The sequence below is a fragment of the Colias croceus genome, chromosome 17 (genome assembly GCF_905220415.1).
Source record: "Colias croceus chromosome 17, ilColCroc2.1".
Taxonomy (NCBI): Eukaryota; Metazoa; Arthropoda; class Insecta; order Lepidoptera; family Pieridae; genus Colias; species Colias croceus.
The window spans coordinates 7,071,920-7,094,862 of NC_059553.1; the positions used below are offsets into that span (position 1 = coordinate 7,071,920).

At 37.0% G+C, this 22,943-nt stretch overlaps 1 protein-coding gene across 1 annotated transcript; it reads right to left on the reverse strand.

Moving 5' to 3' along the window:
- Positions 1–570: 570 nt before the first annotated feature.
- On the reverse strand, positions 571–9,646 carry LOC123699314. Its single transcript, XM_045646241.1, has 3 exons — positions 9,573–9,646; positions 3,103–3,209; positions 571–1,796 (listed from the first exon to the last, which is right to left on the reverse strand). Exons 1-3 carry the CDS (start codon positions 9,644–9,646, stop codon positions 571–573), a joined length of 1,407 nt encoding a protein of 468 aa, XP_045502197.1.
- Between the last annotated feature and the right edge of the window lie 13,297 nt (positions 9,647–22,943).

Sequence of the window (22,943 nt, forward strand, 5' to 3'; positions counted from 1 at the left end):
AGTCTTTTTATGATTTTGTCACTATGAAGTGGAATTTCGATAGGAAAACTAAAGGCATCCTTCGATGGATCCCAACAAAGTCCGAGAGTGCTCGACGACTCACTGATTGTCAAATGTTCTGTATTAATTTCGTGTAAATTTTGAAACAAGTTTTTTGAATTAATTTTATACTTTCGAAGAGGAAAACAAGCTGAATTTAGAGCGTTTGAAACTGAATTTTGAATGTATTTAAGTTGATCTTCATCATCACAGCCGGTGATTAGATCATCGACATAAAAGTCGTGCTGAATGATATTTTTTATTATTTCGACCCCACATTCCTCTCCAAGCTGCCAAAGACATCTCGTGCTTAAGTAACTGGCACTTGCGGTACCGTAAGTGACAGTACTCAGTCGCAGAGTTTTGATAGGCTGAGACTCATCTTCTCTCCATAATATGAGCTGCAAATTTTGATCTGAACTCTCAATTTGGACTTGACGGTACATTTTGGCGATGTCACCTGTCAAAATGAATTTATGTTGCCCAGCTATCACTATAAAATGGAGAAAAGAGAGTCTTGAATATTTGGGCCTACCATGAGGATGTCATTGACAGAGAAGCCAGAGGTTGTGGGGGCTGAGCCACTACTCGGAGTTTGGTAGATTCACTATTCTCCTTTATGACAGCATGGTGACACAAAAAATGTGATGGATTTGGAATAAGAGTAGGTGATTCAGATAGATGGCCCATATCAGCGTATTCACGAATGAATTCAACGTATTTCGATTTTAGTTCTTTATTTCGTCTAAATCTTTTCTCAAGATTTAGGAATCGTTTTTTAGCTTGAGAGTATGAATCGCCGAGGCAGTCAGGTGAGTCCTTTAGGGGTAACTTCACACAGAATCTGCCACTTTCTAAGCTAGTGGTGGTGGTGTTTAGAAAGTGTTTTTCGCATGCAATGTCATTTTGACTTCGAACAGTTTTTTGGGGTAGCTCTTCAAGCTCCCAGAATTTTGTGAGCATTTTGTGAATTTCGTCAGAAGTGGGGTTTGCAATTCTGGCATGATTGCAATGAATAGTTTCTTTACTAAAATAATTGTTGATTGGGCCAGCTATTATCCAGCCGAATTTAGAATTTTGCAATTTAGGATTATTAGGACCTAAAGAAAGCTGTTCGCTGTTTAGAATGTCCCAGAAGATATCTGCTCCAATTAAAACTTCAATCGGAGCTGGCTTGTAGAACTCAGGGTCCGCCAAAGTAAGAGAATTAGGTATTTTGAGAGCTTGAATATCAACTGGGGTCTTAGGTAAGCGGCCCGTCAATTCGTTGAGAACAAGACACGAAAGAGTAACGCTGTAGTTGCTATTTAGAGATTTTATTTGAGTGAGACAGCTTTCGTACACTGTATTAGAAGAATTATTGCCAATCCCAATGACATTTATTGCCTGCAATGGGCAAGTTCTTAGTGACATTCTCCGTTGCAGGGATTTAGTGATAAATGAAGACTGGCTGCCACAATCCAAGAGAGCGCGAACCTTTTCTACCTGCTTATTAATAGGATTGAAAACTTCTATCAATGCTGTAGATAGGAGAACATGCTTGGAAATTTGTCTAGAAAAGGCTGCTACAGATTCGTTTGGTTCAACTTGCTCATCTGTGCTGAAGTTGGCAGTGACGTCATCATTAGAACTATGGAGGAGAGTGTTGTGTTTTTGCTGGCATTGTCGACATGAACCCATGCGGCAGTCACTGACAGGATGCCCTTGGCTGAGGCAATTTCGACATAATTTATATTTACTAACATACGACAGCCTATCTTGAATGTTTTTAGATTTAAATGTAGGACAGTCATAAATTCTGTGATTTCCGTTACAAATTATGCAAAGATAAACATTTAATTGATTTTGATTAGATGTAGAAAATGAATTGGTAATTTTCTTTTTATCAGATTGATTATTTTTTTGTGAATTTAGTTGTGAGAGACGTGGCGTGAATTGTAATTTGGAATTATTTTGTGATTCATTATAAGTGCCAACCTTATTGCGATTTAAAGATTCTAACACATCTGCACGGTTGATTAAAAATCTTTGAAATTGTTGCAAAGTTGGAATGTCATCAATAGTATTTCGATACTCTTCCCATTTAACAAGAGTACATTTATCCAATTTAGAAGACAAAGTAAATACTATAAGTACATCCCAATAGTCAGTAGGCTGACCCAGGCTAGACAAGGCGCGAAGATTTTTTGTAACATGATCGACTAAAAAACGTAATGATTTGTCGGACTCACGAGTTAAAGATTGAATGTTAAGTAAAGAATCTAAGTGATGATCAACAAGAAGTCTTTTGTTATTATACCTGTCGCAAAGTAGCGTCCAGGCTGCCTGGTAGTTTGCTGTTGACACTTCGAGATTAGAGACAATCCGTGCCGCATCACCCTCAAGGTAAGAAAGTAAATAATGAAATTTATGTATATCAGTAATATTTTTGTTTTTATGAACCAAATTTGAAAATGTGTCGCGGAACTCTAGCCAACGGAAGTATGAACCATTAAACTTTGAGATCTCGATTCGTGGTAATCTAATATTTGAGTCTTGATGGAAAGAGTCTTCATTGCCCATCGATTTCCTACGATTTTCGTTGTCATTAAATAAATTATCATATTGTTTAATCATTATTTTAGCAGAAGCAATATTTTGAACGAAATCGTTTTCAATGTCGTCTCTTTCATCAATCTCGGAATCAATATTTTCAGAATTTAGAATCTCAATCTCAGTCTGCAACACATCAAACTTTGTTGACAATGCTTCGAATTTGCTAAGTTTCAATTTAAATTCAGCCATTAATACTTCATCCATTAAAGTGGACTCGCTAATTCTGTCCAAATAATTTTTAAATTTTGTAATTTGGCCTTTAATAGCAGACCTTTTTGAATATGAATCTCTTAATAACTTTTGATTAGATTCCGTAGACATTTTGTAAAATAGTTTAATTAAATATTGTTATGAAAAGGAAGTATGTAATTATTTTCAAATTATGTAATTATTTTCGATTAATTAATAATTTAAATGCACGTCAACAAGTCTGATAAAGTTATGGAAGAAATAAAATGCTTATCTCACGCTCCTCGCCTGGTGGAACCTGCCGCTGGTAGCCGGGCTGCTGCTCACACGCAGCTGCTGCGCAGAAGATCGTGCGAGCGATATTTAGTCGCCTGAGAAGACGGCTCCTGAAATTATTCGGCGAAGTCGAGTTTATAAGCGAGAAGGGGCGATAATATACGAGATTGTTGTAAACAAAAAATGAATTCAATTTTGAACAAATTAATTACGATTTACGTAAGGGAATATGGCGTGAGGATGTGAGAATAGGTTAGGTAATTAATCAATTGCTATAATTTAGATTGTTTTATGGTTAGGAACGGAAGGAATTAAGGATTTGCACTTAACTTTGTATGAATTTTGAGCTGCACTCCGGCACGACACTTTAGATGTGGCGTTGTTCAGACGAGCAGGTTAGGTATCCCTTTCGGCAGGAATCAGTCCCAAAAAAATTGCGTAGATGTGTAGATAACTCATCCGTTTTTGGTCCTGTCACGGTCGCCAAATTGTTCCCGCTTTAGGCTTGGGAACTGGAATTTCTTTAGGGAAACTCAATATTCCTTTTAAAAACAATTTATTTTCGAGACCGACACACCTTTGTACAAGTATTTTTAGATAAGTGGAAAAAATACATTCTACCCGATATAATAAAATAAAATAAAAATGATAATCTATGATGGTGGGTGCGCGATTGCTATTATAAATTAACAGGCGTAGACACAAATGAAACATAAATTTTGCACTCACGACTGTACAAGTTATGATTTTTATTCTGACTTTGCTGTTATCTGATTATAATATTTATCGTTATGGCTATCGAGGTACCGACCGTACTGGGATGAGAGTACATGATATACTCATCATCCAGGATTGCTTAGAGCATTTTCACACTGAAAAAGATGTTTTCTTTGAATCGTAGTAGCTTCATTTTTTTATTTTATAATCATTTTACATAAGTAATATGTTTTATATTTGCCCATTTTATCATTTCTCTATTAATAACCTTTAGGCACATTTTCCGAGCGCCCCATTTAAGGTGCGGTCCTGAAATTTTAATGTATACTTTTGCCTAATATAAGCTCAAGCTCATTTTTAGATAAAAATAACAAAGAGAACTTATTTATTAAAATTTAGTTGATAAAAGAAATTATGTTACGATTTTATAAGAAAACACAGTATATTTATTAGGCCGCGGTGATCTCTTCCAGGCAAAAGATATTCATCAGCTCAATAAAATTGAATAGTATGTTGTTAGTTAATCTTTAAATTCACAGATTGTAATGAGCATTTCCGCATGCAAGTTGTATCGTAGTTTAGATATATCATAGTTTTGACACATTAAAGTTCCAACAAAACCCTCAAATTTTTGAGCAGAGTTGAGCAAGATAATTTAAAAAATGTGCTGTGTTAAGTATTATAGAAAAGGTTAGTTCGTTGATAATTATTATTTCTTCATCATTTACATATTGTTAAATGTTAGTAAAAATAAACTTTGACTGTTAATACTTTTGATCAGTATTTACCTGTATGATCATTGCTTGGTAATTATTAGATATGCATATTTTCATGTCGTATAGCTAAATATAAACATAAGTGTGATGTGAAACTAGCTGGATTTATTATTACACACTCACAGCCGTATAAGTATTTTATATTAAAATAGTGTTAATAGTGTAAATCATAATATTTTTTCACAATTAAAAATATTCCTTTTTTTCTGATGGTATTGGCATCGAATTAAACCGCGCTGTCGTTTCGTTCACTAAAAGTGATGTTATGAGGACCGAATATGTAGCCGCTTCAACTTACGGAAACGAGAGTAACCTGCGTTGTCTGTTAGTTATTGTATAGTCGAATTTAACATTACATGGAAATTGGAATCTAAATATATTATGTATACTTATATTAAATCTGTACATGAAATATATTTCCTAAATAACTATCACGGGGTGATTAGGGATCGACACTGATGCCAAAGAAGCAAACAGTAAAATTTTTGTCCGACTGTCTGTCCGTATAACCGTTATAGAAACAAAAACTACTCGACGGATTTAAACGAAACTTGGTAGTTACAATTATTTTACATATTCCTGAGCAGAGCAGTAAAAGTAGAGTTAAAGCTACACAGAGATCATATTGTAATGAATGAAATGTACTCCTTATTATATAAAAAATATCTCCCGACATGACATCATAAATGTATATCTTTTATGGTTGACTCAATAAGGGTTCATACGCAACGTCTGTAAAGCTAGAAAGGTCAAGTCGGCAGAATCACTCGTTTTATATCTCAAAATTTAGTGCTCATTTAGTGCTAATTTAGTGCTGAAAACAGATATTTGGTGCTGTGATAGGGGGACTGAAAATGAGAACACTGCTAACTTTTCATTAAGCTAGCAGTGTACCATTCGTGACCGCGCTGTGATACAGTTGGAGCCAGAGGCACATCAGCTAATAATTTAGTGCTCAATTAGTGCTGCCTGTACAAGCAAACAGATTTTTCAAAAAAATATTTTTTAATTTTTAAGTATAGATAACTGCTGAAGTGCTGACATAACGATACGAGCAATCATAGAGCTGAAAGATGACTTTAAAATCGGCATTGGTGAAATTGAAAAGAGTGACTAATTAATGCTAAATTAATGCTACCGATGAACCCAGAAATTTTTTTAGGAAAATATTTTTCAACAGCCCGCTAGAAAAATCGAAGATTTTCAATAATCGAAAAGTTATAGGCAGTATTCTGTATTGCAAATATCGAGTTTTCATCAGATCTCAACGTTATAAGATCACAGGAAACGACCCTGACTCCCCTAGCGATGTAGCCGATGGCAGCACTAATTGAGCACTAAATAGTGACGCCTTTCAATTTCATGAGTTCCCGTCTTATAGTACTTTCCTCGCTCTTGAGACTGCTGGAGTCGCTATACTAGCAGTAGCTACTTTGAAAAAAATAAAAAAAAAAATTCAAAAATCTTTTGCTGTACTGGCAGCACGAATTGAGCACTAAATGGTGACGTCTTTCAATTCCATTAGTTCCCGTTTTAGAGTCTTCTTCTAGCTCTTAAGACTGCTGGCGTCGTTAAACTAGCAGTTGTTGATTTGAAAAAAAAAATTTTTTTAACACACACACACACACACACACAGCGGCTACATCGCTAGGGGAGTCAGGGTCGTTTCCTGTGATTTTATAACGTTGAGATCTGATGAAAACTCGATATTTGCAATACAGAATACTGCCTATAACTTTTCGATTATTGAAAATCTTCGATTTTTCTAGCGGGCTGTTGAAAAATGATTTTCCTAAAAAATTTTCTGGGTTCATCGGTAGCATTAATTTAGCATTAATTAGTCACTCTTTTCAATTTCACCAATGCCGATTTTAAAGTCATCTTTCAGCTCTATGATTGCTCGTATCGTTATGTCAGCAGTTATCTATACTTAAAAATTGAATAAATATTTTTTTGAAAAATCTGTTTGCTTGTACTTGTATTTGTTTATCTATTACTCTTTCAAACTTCTATTCCTACTATCTAATTCATTATTTTTCTTCACTGTAAAACTCTTATTCACTGTTATTTTACTTTTCCACACTTTCTACTGTTCAAAAGTTAAAAACTTTAATGTAAATAGCTCCGAGCTTATAGAAAAAACGCGTGAAATACATGGTCGCTCTGTCCCTGCTTCGTGGAAGACTGCCTCTGTACACCCGATCCCTAAAAAATGCGATCGTTCTGATCCATCCAACTACAGACCTATCGCGATTACCTCTTTACTCTCAAAAGTGATGGAAAGTATCATTAACGGCCAACTCTTGGGTTATTTGGAGGAAAACCAGTTGATCAGTGACCGACAGTATGGCTTTCGCCATGGACGGTCAGCTGGTGATCTCCTAGTTCTCTTAACCCATCGTTGGGCTACGGCAATCGAGAGTAAAGGGGAGGCCTTAGCGGTTAGTCTGGACGTTGCAAAAGCCTTCGATCGGGTGTGGCATCGGGCTCTTCTCTCGAAACTTCCAGCCTATGGACTCCCAGAGAAATTATGTAAGTGGATTGCCAGCTTTCTTACATCTCGTAGTATCCGGGTGTTGGTTGACGGTAGACGCAAGTATGTACATTCACAGCCAAGAAAACCCCATTTCTCACAGCTCTCTTATTTGAGAACACTCCCCTAAGCATAAAGCCTAGTATCGGAATTCTTGGTGTCGATATATCTGATGACGTTCAGTTCCGCTATCATTTGGAAGGCAAAGCTACTTTAGCTTCTAAAAAAATGGGCGTCCTTAATAGAGCGAAGCAGTATTTCAGGCCAAGCCATCTCTTGTTACTTTATAAAGCGCAAATACGGCCTCATATGGAATACTGCTCTCATCTCTGGGCCGGCGCCCCACAATATCAACTCCTTCCACTCGATAGCGTGCAACGAAGATCCGTCAGAGTTATCGGCAACCGAGCACTTACCGATCGGCTGGATTAGTGAAATGAAAAGCTAGTGAGCTTTACGACGAGACGTGGCATCTTTATGTGTATTCTATCGTCTTTACAATGGGGAGTGTTCTGATGAGTTGTTTGAACTGTTACCTGCCGCAGAATTCCACCATCGTTCTGCCTGACACAAGGCAAAGTTTCATGCTCACCACTTGTTGGATGACATTTATTTTTGCTAGTTATTAATTTATTAGTCTAATAACTTTTATTTGAGGATTGAAAAGTGTGCCCTAAGGATTTTAAGATAAGTAGCTGCCTATTTTTTGCCATTTCATTGATAGTAGGTACCTTAATACTTATTTACTTACATATAAAATATAAATGACAAGTAGAAAGGCTGATTGATGGTGATTTTTATTTAATTACTTAAGAAGACTGATGATTAAAGTCTGATTAATTCTAATGTTATTTTTTTAGATTTCTTTGAATTTACAATAAAAATACTTGAATATTTGATTGTAGTTTACTTTTGACTTGTTGTTAACACACATAACACTTGTTTAAAATTTTATAATACAAAAAACTCCCAAGTCCCGAAAATACCGAAAGAACCGGGAAATCCCGGTTCCTTTAAGGAAAAGTACCGAAATTCCCGGTTCTCAAAAAAGAGACCGGTTCCGGAAGCCGGCTGCCCACCATTGAGTGAGTGTGTGCACGTGGTTGCAAAATGCTTGCAAAATCTCGTGTTTGCAAATAAGGACGCACCCAGTACTTCTTTCTTTGCTTGTCTTCTTTACGTAACGTGTGTAAATGTAGTAAATAGCTGCAACTTCTTCCACGTCCATCTTTGAAATGGATCGACATGACCGCAAATCGCAACGGTTCTTCAACCGCACGTTGCGGTTGCGAATGCGGCTGCCCGCGATCCGGCTGGCCGCATTCGCAACCGCATCCTGCCGCTAGCCGTAATGCGGCTACCCGCATAGTGCGTATGAACCCTATGTGTAACTTCCGATAGCTTAGGAGTTCGAAGCTTTCTGATTATATTTGTCTATAACACTCTCAGTCCGTTTCAACTCAATTTTTATTTTCATGCATCAGTGCCACCTAAAAAATCTTTATCTCGAAAATCGAGCAAAGCTAAGAAAATGAGAAATAAGAGTTCTCAAGAATCGTTAGAGGCTTACTATAGGCCGAAAGCAACATGTGTTATGCCGAGAACCTGAAACTGCTTCACAACGAGAATTGCCGCTCACAGCTGACCGCGAACGGCATGTACTATCCCGTGAGACCGAAACCTTCACTGAGAGGGTATAATGTCTCACAGCTGATCACGGCCGTCATATTTTATCTCGAGAATCTGAAACTTTTACTCAATATGAAGACCGTTTGACAAATGATAGGGTGCACCATAATATTATTCGATCTCTTGAAGATGAACATGAGCATAAGCAATGACTAGAGTAAGGACGCGAATATTTAAGAATTGAAACTATTCGATCTCTGGAAACCCCCCCCCTCTTACTGCAGACAGATTTCGACATAGTCATAGACATAGACAAACATAGAAGATCAATCTACGAATTCGGTGGTGGGGTCCGACAAATATAAAAGTGGGTTTGCACTTTGCTTATAACCTCACAATTGATTACAGATCATCTTCTGTATAGGCGATATTAACGTAGGTTATTTTTGTAATGCTTTAAAGTGGAGTAAGGAGTCGGCTTTCGTTTGAAGATACACCGGAACCTTTGAAATCACTACTTTTAGAGGAACATGTGCAATTTAAACAGTTCAACAATATTCGCTCTTATAGTAGTGCGTTTCAAATGATCCTTTGGTGCTCAACAATTATCAGAAAGTCCTTTCATGCTTACTTTTAAGATACAAAGTTAAGTTTACCATTTGATAGGATCCCTTTTGCCTGAAGGCCACCTAAGTTTCTTTAAATATATTTTGTATTCGACTACAACGAATAGTCTAATACAAGAATTATCAATATTTCTCGAATTTAAAACTGAACTCATTTCACAATTTTGGAACATTTTTTGGGGGCCGAGTCACCTTCGTCCGTAGGAGTATACCCGGAGTATGGATTCCCTACACGTGGCCCCTGGGTGGTGATAATCAGGTGACATGGTGGGAGACAATCGTCGCGGCTATAATGACCACCCATCAGCTGAAGCCGTGTCGCCAAGCGTCCGCGTTCCGACACGATGAAGCTGATGTAGCCTATGTGAAGACGGGTCGAATCAGTTGCGTTTATACAACCTGGACGATTTGACGCACACTTATGTTGTTGCACCTGGAGACTAGTCATGGAGGGTAGCGGGATCCGAGGCACGGTTCACCGCTGGCCGACCGCTAGTCAGTAGGGGGCCCAAGTAGCGTGCTAGCCACATGTGAAAGGCTGCCCCGCCAACTAGCGAAAAATCCCAAGATGCGCCATAGTGCCGGTTGGCGACCGGACGAGAGGGCCCTATGGACATCCTTGGGGGGGCTCGGGCGTCCCCGCAGTCTCCAGACTAGTCCCCATCAGTGTAGCTTCTGAGTGTGAGTCTCAGGTCTAGAAGTATAGCGCCTCGATTCACTGCCGTCTTCACACCTACTTCACTCTTTAATTTATATGAAAAAAGCAAGGTACAAGAATAAAGTTGTACAGCGGCAGCACTCCCTCTCGCTGAAAGTAGACCTCACTAACATCAGAGGTCTACACTCCAACCTCGCTGCAGTCCACTTCCACCTAGAGACTATCAATCCTTGTATCTTGTTCCTCACGGAGACGCAGATTAGATGTCCGTCTGACTTGGCGTACCTATTCTATCCCGGCTACACCCTTGAGCACAATTTTAAAGCTCGGTCAGGTGTGTGCGCGTACGTCCGAGACGACATCTGTTGTCGGCGTCTCCGGTATCTTGAAGACCCCCATTTTTCCGTATTATGGATGCTGGTGGACACAGGCCCAGAGAAACTTCTCTATGCATGTGTCTACCGAGCGCACAGCGGAGACCAGGAGACGATCAGGCTCACAGAGTACCTAAGTGAGGCGGCGGACGCTGCTCAGCACAAATACCCTTCCGCTCAGCTTGTGTTACTGGGGGATTTTAATGCCCACCACCAGGAGTGGCTATACCCATACCAGTGCACTGACCTCGCTGGGAGAGAGATGCGTAAACTTGCTATAGCATTGAATCTCACCCAGCTGATTCAAGGAGCGACGCGGGTTCCTGATGTTGAGAGCCATACAGCCAATTGCTTGGACCTTCTGCTGACAACAGATCCAGACCGTTACTCGGTAGCGATTTCCTCGCCGCTTGGCAGCTCCGATCACTGTCTGGTGAAATCTGTATCTGTCTACTCGCCGCCCGATCCCAGTCCTAAGGGCTCTCGGCGCGTGTGGCAATACAAATCAGCAAATTGGGATGAGATGCGTTCCTTTTTTGCATCATATCCTTGGCGGCCTGTCTGCTTTTCTTCTGAAGACCCTTCGACCTGCGCGGATGCTGTGACTGATGTATTGCGACAGGGAATGGAGTACTTTATTCCATTCTCCGACGTAGCCATGTCCGGCAAAGCTCAGCCCTGGTTCAGAGCCGATTGCAGACGCGCTGAAGCGCTAAAGCAAGAGGCGTATCTGGCTTGGGTTGACGCTCGACACCGCAAAGCGAGGGATGTATCTGAAAAGAAGAAAGCCTTTAACCGGGCTGCCAAGTCCTGCAAGAAGGCTCTACGGAAAGCTCGATTTGACCACGTTAGCCGTATAGGGAACAAACTGGCTTCTTACCCCTCCGGTAGTAAAGCGTTTTGGTCCCTGGCAAAGTCGGTTGAATCGAATTTCTGCCGCCCCTCACTTCCTCCACTGCTGAAACCTGACGGGACGCTGGCTCACACCGCCGTAGAGAAAGCGAACCTATTTGCTACTCTATTTGCGGAAAATTCTCGTCTAGATCCCGCAAGCGCAAAACCTCCCAGTCTACCTGGATGCGAGGCGAAAATGCCGGAAATTCGCATCCGTCAGACGGAGGTTCTTAAAACGCTGCGGAGTCTTGACGTGAATAAAGCCAGTGGCCCTGATGGAATTCCAGCCATAGTTCTTAAAACCTGTGCGCCTGAACTTGCTCCTGTTTTGACACGCCTTTCGTTGACGACTGGAATAGTACCGAAATCATGGAAACTTGCCAACGTGCAGCCTGTGCCCAAAAAAGGCAGTCGTGCCGATCCTTCCAACTACAGGCCAATATCAGTCACGTCCATACTCTGTAAGACTATGGAACGTGTACTGAACAGCCGGCTCCTGGCACACCTAGAAGCGAACGACCTCCTCAGTGACCGACAATACGGGTTCCGCCGAAACCGGTCCACTGGGGATCTTCTAGCGTACGCCACCTACATCTGGAGCGAGGCCATCGAGAATCATGGTGAAGCACTTGCTGTCTCCCTTGATATCTCGAAGGCCTTCGATAGGGTCTGGCATGATAGTCTTATTGGCAAGCTTCCATCCTACGGTCTGCCTGCTGGTCTCTGCGCCTGGATCTCAGATTTTCTGAGAGACCGGTCGCTTCGGGTAGTCGTCGACGGCTGCTCGTCCGACCAAATGGCTATAAATGCCGGAGTCCCTCAGGGATCAGTTCTCTCCGCAACACTCTTCCTGCTACACATCAACGATCTGCTGAAACCCGGTATCTATGGGTACGCAGACGATAGCACTGTTGTGGAGAGATATGTATCCAGCGCGCGAGCCAGTGCGGCACAAATTCAGTCTCTACGGGAGGCGATGGTCGATCGCATGAACTTGTCCTTACAGGCGGTCTCCGACTGGGGCGATGCCAATCTGGTCAAGTTCAATGCGTCTAAGACCCAGGCGTGTATATTCTACGCTAAACGGAGTCCATTCCACCTGACTCCGAATTTCCAAGGTGTGTCCGTGCCGATAACTAACCACCTCGAGCTTCTTGGTATCACCTTAACACCTACTCTGAACTTTGGTTCCTTCATTGAATCTTAAGCCCAAGTAGCCTCAAAAAAGCTTGGAATTCTGGCGAAGGTGAGACAGTATTTCAGCCCGGGACAGTTGCTCAACCTTTATCAAGCACAAGTCCGATCGTGCATGGAATACTGTTCTCACCTCTGGGACGGTTCCGCCAAGTACCAGCTGGAGGCGCTTGAGGCGATAGAGAGGCGTGCCAAGAGGCTCATAAACGACGATAACCTAGTAGGCAAAAAGCTCCAGAGCCTCGGTCACCGCCGCAGAGTGGCCAGCTTATCGGTCTTCTATCGGATACACTTTGGAGAGTGCGCTGCGGAACTGCACGATCTCGTTCCGCCATCCCCGTTCTTCCATCGATCGTCGAGGCGCACAGATTCTAGGCATCGCCATATGGTGGACGTTCCATGTACCCGGACTAAGCGGTTCGGTTCCACATTCTTTATCCGAACCGCGAGGGACTGGAACATGCTTCCTGAGTCTGTGTTCCCCGACGAGTACAATATGGGGGTCTTCAAGCGTAGAGTGAACAGGTACCTTCTAGGGAAGCGCGTTCCATCTTAGACCACATCTCAGCTTAACATCAGGCGAGATTGTGGTCAAACGCTTCCCTATTACCAATAAAAAAAAAAAGAACATGTTTCATCAGGTTAATTCGTATGTATGCAGTTTTAAATCGACATTAAAAGCTTTTCCTCAAGATGGTGATATTAATATAAAATTGTTATAAATGCCCAGGAACTTCCTGGGCGTGTTATAACGCCCAGGCCACAGTATTACAATTTTTTCTACAGCAGGGCGACGAATGTATTTTCGCATAGAAACGGAGGGGAACTCGCGGGGGGTCAAGTGACGCGGGCCACGTACCATTAACATGCTTAGTTTGTGGTACCTACCGAGCGCCAAAGAAAGTCATCGTGTTTTTGTTTTGTTACTATGTAAACTAACGTAATTTAATACTTAGGTACATATTCTATAACGGTGCGCTCAAACTGTTAATATCTACATTTAATTTAGATTATTATTTGAAATACTAAGTAATATAGAATTTAAATCACATTCATTCATGTTTTCCTCTGATTTTCGATTTCCTTCGATTTTAAGATTTTCTTATCAGTGTTCAATTTTAATTTAGTTAAATTTTATAAGAGACAATTATGAACATTCAAAAATAAAGTGTCACGTATTTTTTTTAAACGACGAATGACGAAAAACGACGTAATCGCGGACGAAGTCGCGGGCAACAGCTTGTATACAATATTACTAAAATAACTATCAATTTATGTATTTTATAAAGTACTAGCGGTCCGCCCCGGCTTCGCCCGTGGTACATATTAACGTTTTCTCTACATAAGAACCATCCTCGTACTTCAAGGAATATAATAAAAAAAGAATTATCGAAATCGGTTCAGCCGTTCTCGAGTTATGGAATTACAACGAAAAGTGGCATTGATTTTTATATATTAGAGATATTAGATGTGAGTTATGCGCTTACCAACACATTTTGCGATTCATTTTTATATTATAGATTAATGTGAGAAAAATATCACATATAGCTGTATGAGTGAATCCTTTGCTAGTGACAAGCATCTGTCAACGTCAAAATAATCTGTGGTCAAAATTACGAAAAGTAGTACAAAATTAAACAAATTTGTTTATTTTATTATAAAAAAAAATACACGGCTTCACAAGTTGAAACTTCGTAAAATTACTTCTCAGAGTCTTATCTTATCCAGTGGGTCGACACAACATCGTTTTGGTTAGGCTTCCATTATCAAGCAATTTTAAACTTCATTCAATTGACATAGAGTTCAAATTATTTTGTACTTTTCCAAGACCTAAGGTCAAGTCTGGCCTGCCAACATTTAGAAAAATAAAAATATTTCTAATGTTGGCCTCTCCGATGTAATCATATATTATTAGATTTAATATTTTAGTTTAAATTATTTATTATTATTTCTTATTTTTTTATACCTTATTTTTGTACATTTTAATTTTAAGCTAATACATTAATAAATTATTTATTTCTTTCTTCGATTTCTTGTCAATGGTTAAGACTTAAGCATAGACAACCTCTTGATGTTGATTTGTTGTTTGAAATTTGAATTCAAAATGGCGTTTTATTTATTGTTTTGGTGGAACTTGGAAGATAAACAAAATCTGTTCTTCGTATATCGTAGATTTTGGTATTTACTCAGTTAATGTACAATACACTGAATTTTTTAATTCGTAATAATTCTGCCAAAAGTGAAAAAGCATTATGTACCCAATGACTGTTCTATAAGGAAGATAAAACAGAACAATTTAAGAGAAAACTTCTCTTAAATTCGTCATGTTCTGGCTGTAGAATCAATTGGAGAGGAGATATTATTATGTCCAAAGAAAACATCTGCTTCTTCATATACAATTCCAATATGGCGAACGGCAACGATATATTGGTATCGAAAATTAGAACGAGATTTTAAAATCCCGCAAAATATTTCAAGGAAAAGTATAAAATGTGAATGTAGTTGTATTCACATAATATTTAAGCCGAATTAAGTCCTACATTCCTAAATAAAGATATTCTATATTTTGCTGATAATAGTGAGTTTTAATATTATATAAAAATGTTATTATATAATTAATATTATATTAAAATAAACTTATTGATCTACATTGTTGGTGTTTTATTTTTAATTTCCTATAAATTTGAATAAGGATGAGAATAAGTAGTGTTGTACCCAGCATCGAAAATTTTATCGATATCGATATGAAGTTTTATCGATACTAGCACTCGTAAAGAGACATCACTAGCAACGACAACTTTTAAATGTTGGCAGCAATGTGGGTCATGTTTGACGTGAACTTTTCATATGTTGGTATATAAGACTTGACCTAAGTAATACATGCATATGTGTGCGTGAGCTCGAAATCGAAGTACTGAGCAGTGGGTCGACACTTAGAACATCGTTTTGGTAAGGCTTACATTTGCAAGCAATTTTAAACTTCATTCCATTGACATAGAGTTTAAATTAATTTGTACTTTTCCAAGAGCCTATGTTAAGTTTAGCTTGCCAACATTTAGAAGAAATAAAAATATTTCTTATGTTGGCCTCTCCGATGTAATCGTATAATATTATAGTCGAGCCAATTTAATAGGCAACATTTGACGTCTATCAATTTTATCTTCGAAGAGAGGTAACCTGCTTAAAAACATCGATTAAAGTGTATTAATCGATACGGATTTGAAACATTTGTCAATCGAATTTATTAATTTATGATGATTTTTATTCACAAGTAATCAATGCATTCGATTCTAGATGTCAGATTTCGATTTTTAGAGTAACGTCTCTAGTATTTAAAAATAAAAAAGGTTTATTGACACAAAATTGTAGCGACGTCAGTTCTTCAATTCAGAAATTGTTTATTATGTTTATAGTCGAGCCATTTTAATAGGCAACATTTGACGTCTATCAATTTTATCTTCGAAGAGAGGTAACCTGCTTAAAAACATCGATTAAAGTTAATTAATCGATAAGGATTTGAAACATTTGTCAATCGAATTTATTAATTTATGATGATTTTTATTCACAAGTAATCAATGCATTCGATTCTAGATGTCAGATTTCGATTTTTAGAGCAACGTCTCTGGTATTTAAAAAGAAAAAAGGTTTATTGACACAAAATTATAGCGACGTCAGTTGTTCAATTCAGAAATTGTTTATTATGTTTAGAATGGTTTATCAGTAAAATGAAATCTTAAAATTACTTGTATCGGTCATTATTATTATAAATATGTAGTCATAATTGAAAAAAGTTAAGCAAATGTGCAGTTCTAACAAAACGAAATATCATGTTATTCTATGACGTCGTTACTAGGTTACGTTGTTGAATTTTGTTGAACTGTCAAATGTTGCCTATTAAAATGGCTCTACTATAGGATGGTTTATCAGTAAAATGAAATCTTAAAATTACTTGTATCGCTCATTATTATTATAAATATGTAATCGTCATTGAAAAAAGTTAAGCAAATGTGCAGTTCTAACAAAACGAAATATCATGTTATTCTATGTCGTCGTTACTAGGTTACGTTGTTGAATTTTGTTGAACTGTCAAATGTTGCCTATTAAAATGGCTCTAATATAGATTTAATATTTTAGTTTTAGTTATTTATTATTATTTCTTCTTTTTTTTTTTAAACCTTATTTTTGTACATTTTAATTTTAAGCTATTATGCCTCCTCCACACTACTCGCGAAGTTCCTCGGCGAAGTACTCGGCCGAAGTTGACTGAAGTCCGCGGTGCTACACTACACACTCGTTCAACTTCGCGAGGAACGCATACGTTCATATTCAGAACGAACTTCAGGTAACTTCGTGCCCTTTGACTCGGGCGCAAAAACCGACAACAAACGGAAGTCGACCGAGGCGAGGTAAAGTTGGACGAAGTAAGTCGAAGTGCCTCTCTACATTATTCTATTCGTCTAACCTCGTTCAACTTCGCGAGTAGTGTGGAGGAGGCATTACATTAATAAATTATTTCTTTCTTTCTTCGATTTCTTGTCAATGGTTAAGACTTAAGCATAGACAACGTCTTGATGATTTGAATTCAAAATGGCGTTTTATTTTGTTGTTTGTTTTGGTGGATAGAGTTAAAATTTGTTCTTCATCGTAGATTTTGTTATTTACTCAGTTAATACTTAATGTACAGTACATTTAATTATCCCAAATACATTGAACTAAGCCTGCTCTTCAAATTTGTAATAGTTCTGCCAAAAGTGAAAAAAGAAGAAAGTTATGTTATGTGTAAACAATGTTAGAATCTTTGTGTGTAAATAATTGTGATTTGTGACTAAATATTTGCAATTTGTACCCAATTACTGTTTTATATGTAAGATAAAACATAATAATTACCAATGTATTCTCTAACACATGTTCTGGCTGTAAAATCAATTGGAAAGGAGATATTGTTATAACGAAGAAAACAACGGCTTCTACCACAGAGCAAGTAATATAGGAAGAGACGGCACTCAGTACTTCGATTTCGAGCTCACGCACACATATGCAAGTATTAGCTATGGGAAATCTTATATACCAACCTATGAGAAGTTCACGTCAAAAATGACCCACATTGCTGCCAACATTTAAAATTTGATGTTGCTAGTGATGCCTATTTATGAGGGCTAATATCGATAAAACTTTATATCGATATCGATAAAATTTCCGATGCTCGGTAATAACCCTACTAATTCTCAAATCTCATCCATAATCAAATTTAGAGGAAATTAAAAATAAAACATCAACAATGTAGATCAATAAGTTTATTATAATACTAGCTGTTGCCCGCGACTTCGTCCGCGATTAGGTCGTTTTTCGTCATTCGTCGTTTAAAAAAAATACGTGACACTTTATTTTAAAATTTTCTTAATTATTGTCTCTTATAAAATTTAACTACATTAAAATTGAACACTTTGATAAGAAAATCTTAAAATCTGAAGAAAACATGAATGTGGTTTAAATTCTACATTACTTAGTATCAAATAATAATCTAAATTAAATGTAGATTAACAGTTTGAGCACACCATTATAGAATATGTACCTAAGTATTAAATTACGTTAGTTTACATAGTAACTTTACTAAAAACACGATGACTATCTTTCGCGCTCGATACCACAAACTAAGCATGTTTGTGGTACGTGGCCCGCGTCACTTGACCCCCCGCGAGTTCCCCTCCGTTGCTATGCGAAAATACATTCGTCGCCCTACTGTAGGAAAAATTGTAATACTGTGGCCTGGGCGTTATAACACGTCCAGGGAGTTCCTGAGTGCCGATATCACCACCTTGAGGAAAAGCTTCTAATGTCGATTTAAAACTGCATACATACGAATTAACCTGTTCTAAAATTGTGAAATGAGTTCAGTTTTAAATTTGAGAAATATTGATTTCCTTTATTCCACTATTCGTTGTAGTCGAATACAAAATATATTTAAAAACAAACTTAGCTTGGCCTTCAGGCAAAAGGGATCCTATCAAATGGTAAACTTGACCTTGTATCTTAAAAGTAAGCATGAACGGATCTTCTGATAATTATTGAGCACCAAAGGATCATTTGAAACGCACTACTATAAGAGCGAATATTGTCTAATAACAGTTTACATTGCACCACAGAATACATAATAGTAGCTAAACGCTAATTGCACAGTATGTTCCTCTAAAAGTAGTGATTTTGTGAAAGGTTCCGGTGTATCTTCAAACGAAAGCCGACTCGCCTTACTACACTTTAAAGCATTACAAAAAGAACATACTACGTTAATATCGCCTATACAGAAAATGATCTGTAATCTGATTGAGTAAAGTTTCAGATTCTCGAGATAAAATATGACTGTCGTGATCAGTAGTGAGACGAAATTCCCTCTCAGTGAGGGTTTCGGTCTCACGGGATAGTACAATATGCCGTTTGCGATCAGCTGTGTGACGTCATACCCTCTCAGTGAAGGTTCGGTCTCACGGGATAGTAGGGGAGACCGGGTTTGGTTGTCTCACGGGTTGGTTGTCACAGCGCGCAGCGGTCTTAATACAAAACTGAACTAACGAATAAGTCTGTTGACCAGCGTGGCTAGAGCGATACAGTGACAACGCTGTCCCCACTTCGCGTCAGACCGCCCCGATCTGCCGTGAGGGCCTCACACGTGTTTATTGTTTTCGCACAGATTTCTTATGATATGAGGACCGAATATGCTCCTCATAACATCACTTTTTGTGAACGAAACGACAGCGCGGTTTAATTCAATGCCAACATCATCAGAAAAAAGGATTATTTTTAATTGTGAAAAAATGTATTATGATTTACACTACATATTAACACTCTTTTAACATTTAACATAAAATATAAGTCTGTGAGTGTGTAAAAATAAATCCAGCTAATTACATATTAAACTTATGTTTATAATTTGGTATACGACATGAAAATATATTAATTGTCAAGCAATAATAATACAGATAAATACTGAACATAAGTATAATAGATATTAAGTAGTATTAGTTAAAATATACTTTGACTACTTTGACTGTTAGTTAAAGTTTATTTTTACTTACAACATGTAAATGAAGAAGAAATAATAATTACCAACGAACTAACCTTTTCTATAATACTTAACACGGCACATTTTTTAAATTATCTTGCTCAACTCTACTAAAAAATTTGAGGGTTTTGTTGGAACTTTAATATGTAAAAACTATGATATATCTAAACTACGATACAACTTGCATGCGGAAGTGCTCATTACAATTGTGAATCTAAAGAATAACTAACAACATACTGTTCAATTTTATTGAGCTGATGAATATCTTTTGCCTGGAAGAAATCACCGTCGCCTAACAAATATAATGTGTTTTCTTATAAAACCGTTACATAATTTATTTTATCTACTTAAATAATGAAAATGATATATTTATAAAATATAAAACATATTATGTAAAATGATTAAAAATAAATAAATGAAGCAACTACGATTCAAAGAAAACATCCTTTTCAGTGTGAAAATGCTCTAAGCAATCCTGGATGATGAACTGTATATCATGTACCTACTCTGATCCCAGTACGGTCGGTACGTCGATAGCCATAACGATAAATATTATAACCAGATAACCGCAAAGTCAAAATAAAAACATTACTTGTAAAGTTGTGAGTGCAAAATTTACGTTTCATTTGGCAATAAAATTTTTTTTCGGTACTAAAACGTAGTAGTTTGATATGTGGTTGGCTGCCCCTACTCTCCTTCCTGAAAAATATCCTCCAAAATTTCCCGAGATACTTCCAATGATTGAACCATTGGACGTTGGACATTAACTTCAGTCAAAAATTGACGAAGCGGATGATTACTAATTTCCACTTAATCCTCGCTGCTACTGTCTTTATCATCAAATCATCAATTTTCAAGTGGTGTAGTAAAAATATCAGCAGAAATCGTCTTCCAAAGGCGATATAATTTTATTAGCATTGAATCTGTAAATAAAAAAATCAAAAGTTAACTGTAAATCTATAAAAAAAGCTACTTACAAATAAAATTTTATCAAAAACTTCTATTCCCAATGCACCTCAAAATAATAAAAGAATCATTCATTTCATTTCATTTCATTTCATTTCAATAAATACCTGTAAGTAACAACTTACCTTTTGTGGGAACGCATGATGGTGAAAATTCACAAAACACGAAGATTGCATTTGCTATTTTTGGTTTTATGGCATTCAATTGCTTTATAAATATCACTACATAGTATGAAAAAAGTCGCTTTCTGTGTCCCTATGTCCCTATGTCCCTTTGTATGCTTAAATCTTTAAAACTTCGCAACAGATTTTGATGCGGTTTTTTTAATAGATAGACTGATTCAAGAGGAAGGTTTAAGTATATAATTTATTAGGTTTTAGACAAAGCGGACGAAGCCGCGGGCGGTAAGCTAGTAAATTTATAAAACACGAAGATTTTTAAAATTGTAACTAATGAACACAACAATATATTAGTATACTCTTTGGAACACAATCATTAGATTAACTGTAGATAATGGTGTCTATTTTTACTTAAAATAATAAACATCTACCCTCACTTTAAAAAAATGTAGTTTATTATTTACACGAAATATATCTTATAGGGAACGGAAGATATGGGTTAAAGAGTTAAATAAATAAATAACATAATTATATTTAAATTATTAATTTTTAACATTGTGTTCAGTAGTGTTAACATGTAAATTGATTTGATTTTTACGAAATCTCATAGATGGCGCTGTTACAAAATTAACATTATACAACTTACATTCTTTAAGCTATGTTTCTCTTCCCAAGTTACTTAAATGGCATAATTTTTATAGTGTCAATATAGATATTGTCAAACGACATTTATATATGCGTCATTTGATTATTAATTTCCAATAGTTAACGTGTAAATTGATTTGATTTTTATAACATTTAATAGATGGCGCTGTTTCTAATTTGTCTTTATACTACTAAATTCATTAAACTGTTTCTCTGCCCAAATTACGTAAATGACATAGTTTTTATTTTGTAAAGCTAGATAATAGCATGGCTTACTCGAAACCAACATTTAAACATGAGTCTTTAGATTGTACGCTGTCGTAATACACGGAATACGTAAGAAAAATAAAGGTTCACAGCTCCTCCCCCGTAGGTGATAGCTTGATAATATGTAGCCTATAGCCTCACCCGACCTGTTAGTAATATTCATGCAAAATTTGAAGTCAATCTATGCAGTACTTTTCGAGATTAGCTCGGACAAACATACAGACAAACAGACAAAAATTCTAAAAACTATGTTTTTGGCTTCTATATCGATTATAGATCACGGCCCAGGTATTCTTTTAAAAAAATAATCAATGTACAGTTTTGACTTTCCTACGATTTTATTATATGTATAGATAATAATAACATTTTTATATTATATTATTAAAACTCACTACAGCAAAAATGGATAATTCCATTTGAATTTTACTGAATATCTTTATTTAGGCATTTAGTACTTAATTCGGCTTGATTAGTATGTGAATACAACTAGATTCACATTTTATACTTTTCCTTGAAATATTTTGCGGGACTTCTGTTTTAAAATCTCGTTTTAAATTTATACCATTAAAGAAGCCATTGTTTTCTTTGTTATAACTTATAACAATATCTCCTTTCCAATTGATTCTACAGTCAGAACATGTGTTAGAGAATACATTGTTATATTGTAATTATTATGTTTTATCTTCCATTTAGAACAGTCATTGGGTACAAATTGCAAATATTTAGTCACAAATCACAATTAATTACACACAAACATTTGTTTACACATTACACTTTCTTCTTTTTTCACTTTTGGAAGAAATATTACAAATTTGAAGAGCAGGCTTAGTTCAATGTATTTGGGATAATTCAATGTACTGTACATTAAGTATTAACTGAGTAAATAACGAAATCTACGATGAAGAACAAATTTTAACTCTATCCACCAAAACAAACAATAAAATAAAACGCCATTTTGAATTCAATCATCAAGACGTTGTCTATGCTTAAGTCTTAACCATTGACAAGAAATCGAAGAAAGAAAGAAATAATTTATTAATGTACTAGCTTAAAATTTAAATGTACAAAAATAAGGTTTAAAAAAAAAGAAGAAATAATAATAAATAACTAAAACTAAAATATTATGCCTCCTCCACACTACTCGCGAAGTTCCTCGGCGAAGTACTCTGCCGAAGTTGACTGAAGTCCGCGGTGCTACACTACACACTCGTTCAACTTCGCGAGGAGCGCATACGTTCATATTCAGAACGAACTTCAGGTAACTTCGTGCGGAGTAGTAGTGTGGAGGAGGTGTTAGATGTAGTGCCTCCTCCACATTAGGTACTCGCGAAGTTGAACGAGGTTAGACGAATAGAATAATGTAGAGAGGCACTTCGGGTTACTTCGTCC

Coding starts and splice junctions, on each gene's coding strand:
- LOC123699314 (XM_045646241.1), bottom strand. CDS start 9,646: ATGTCACCTGATTATCACCACCCAGGGGCCACGTGTAGGGAATCCATA. Junction 3,210..9,572: donor GTATACTCCTACGGACGAAG/GTGACTCGGCCC, acceptor GAATAATTTCAG/GAGCCGTCTTCTCAGGCGAC. Junction 1,797..3,102: donor GGTTCCACCAGGCGAGGAGC/GTGAGATAAGCA, acceptor AAAACATTCAAG/ATAGGCTGTCGTATGTTAGT.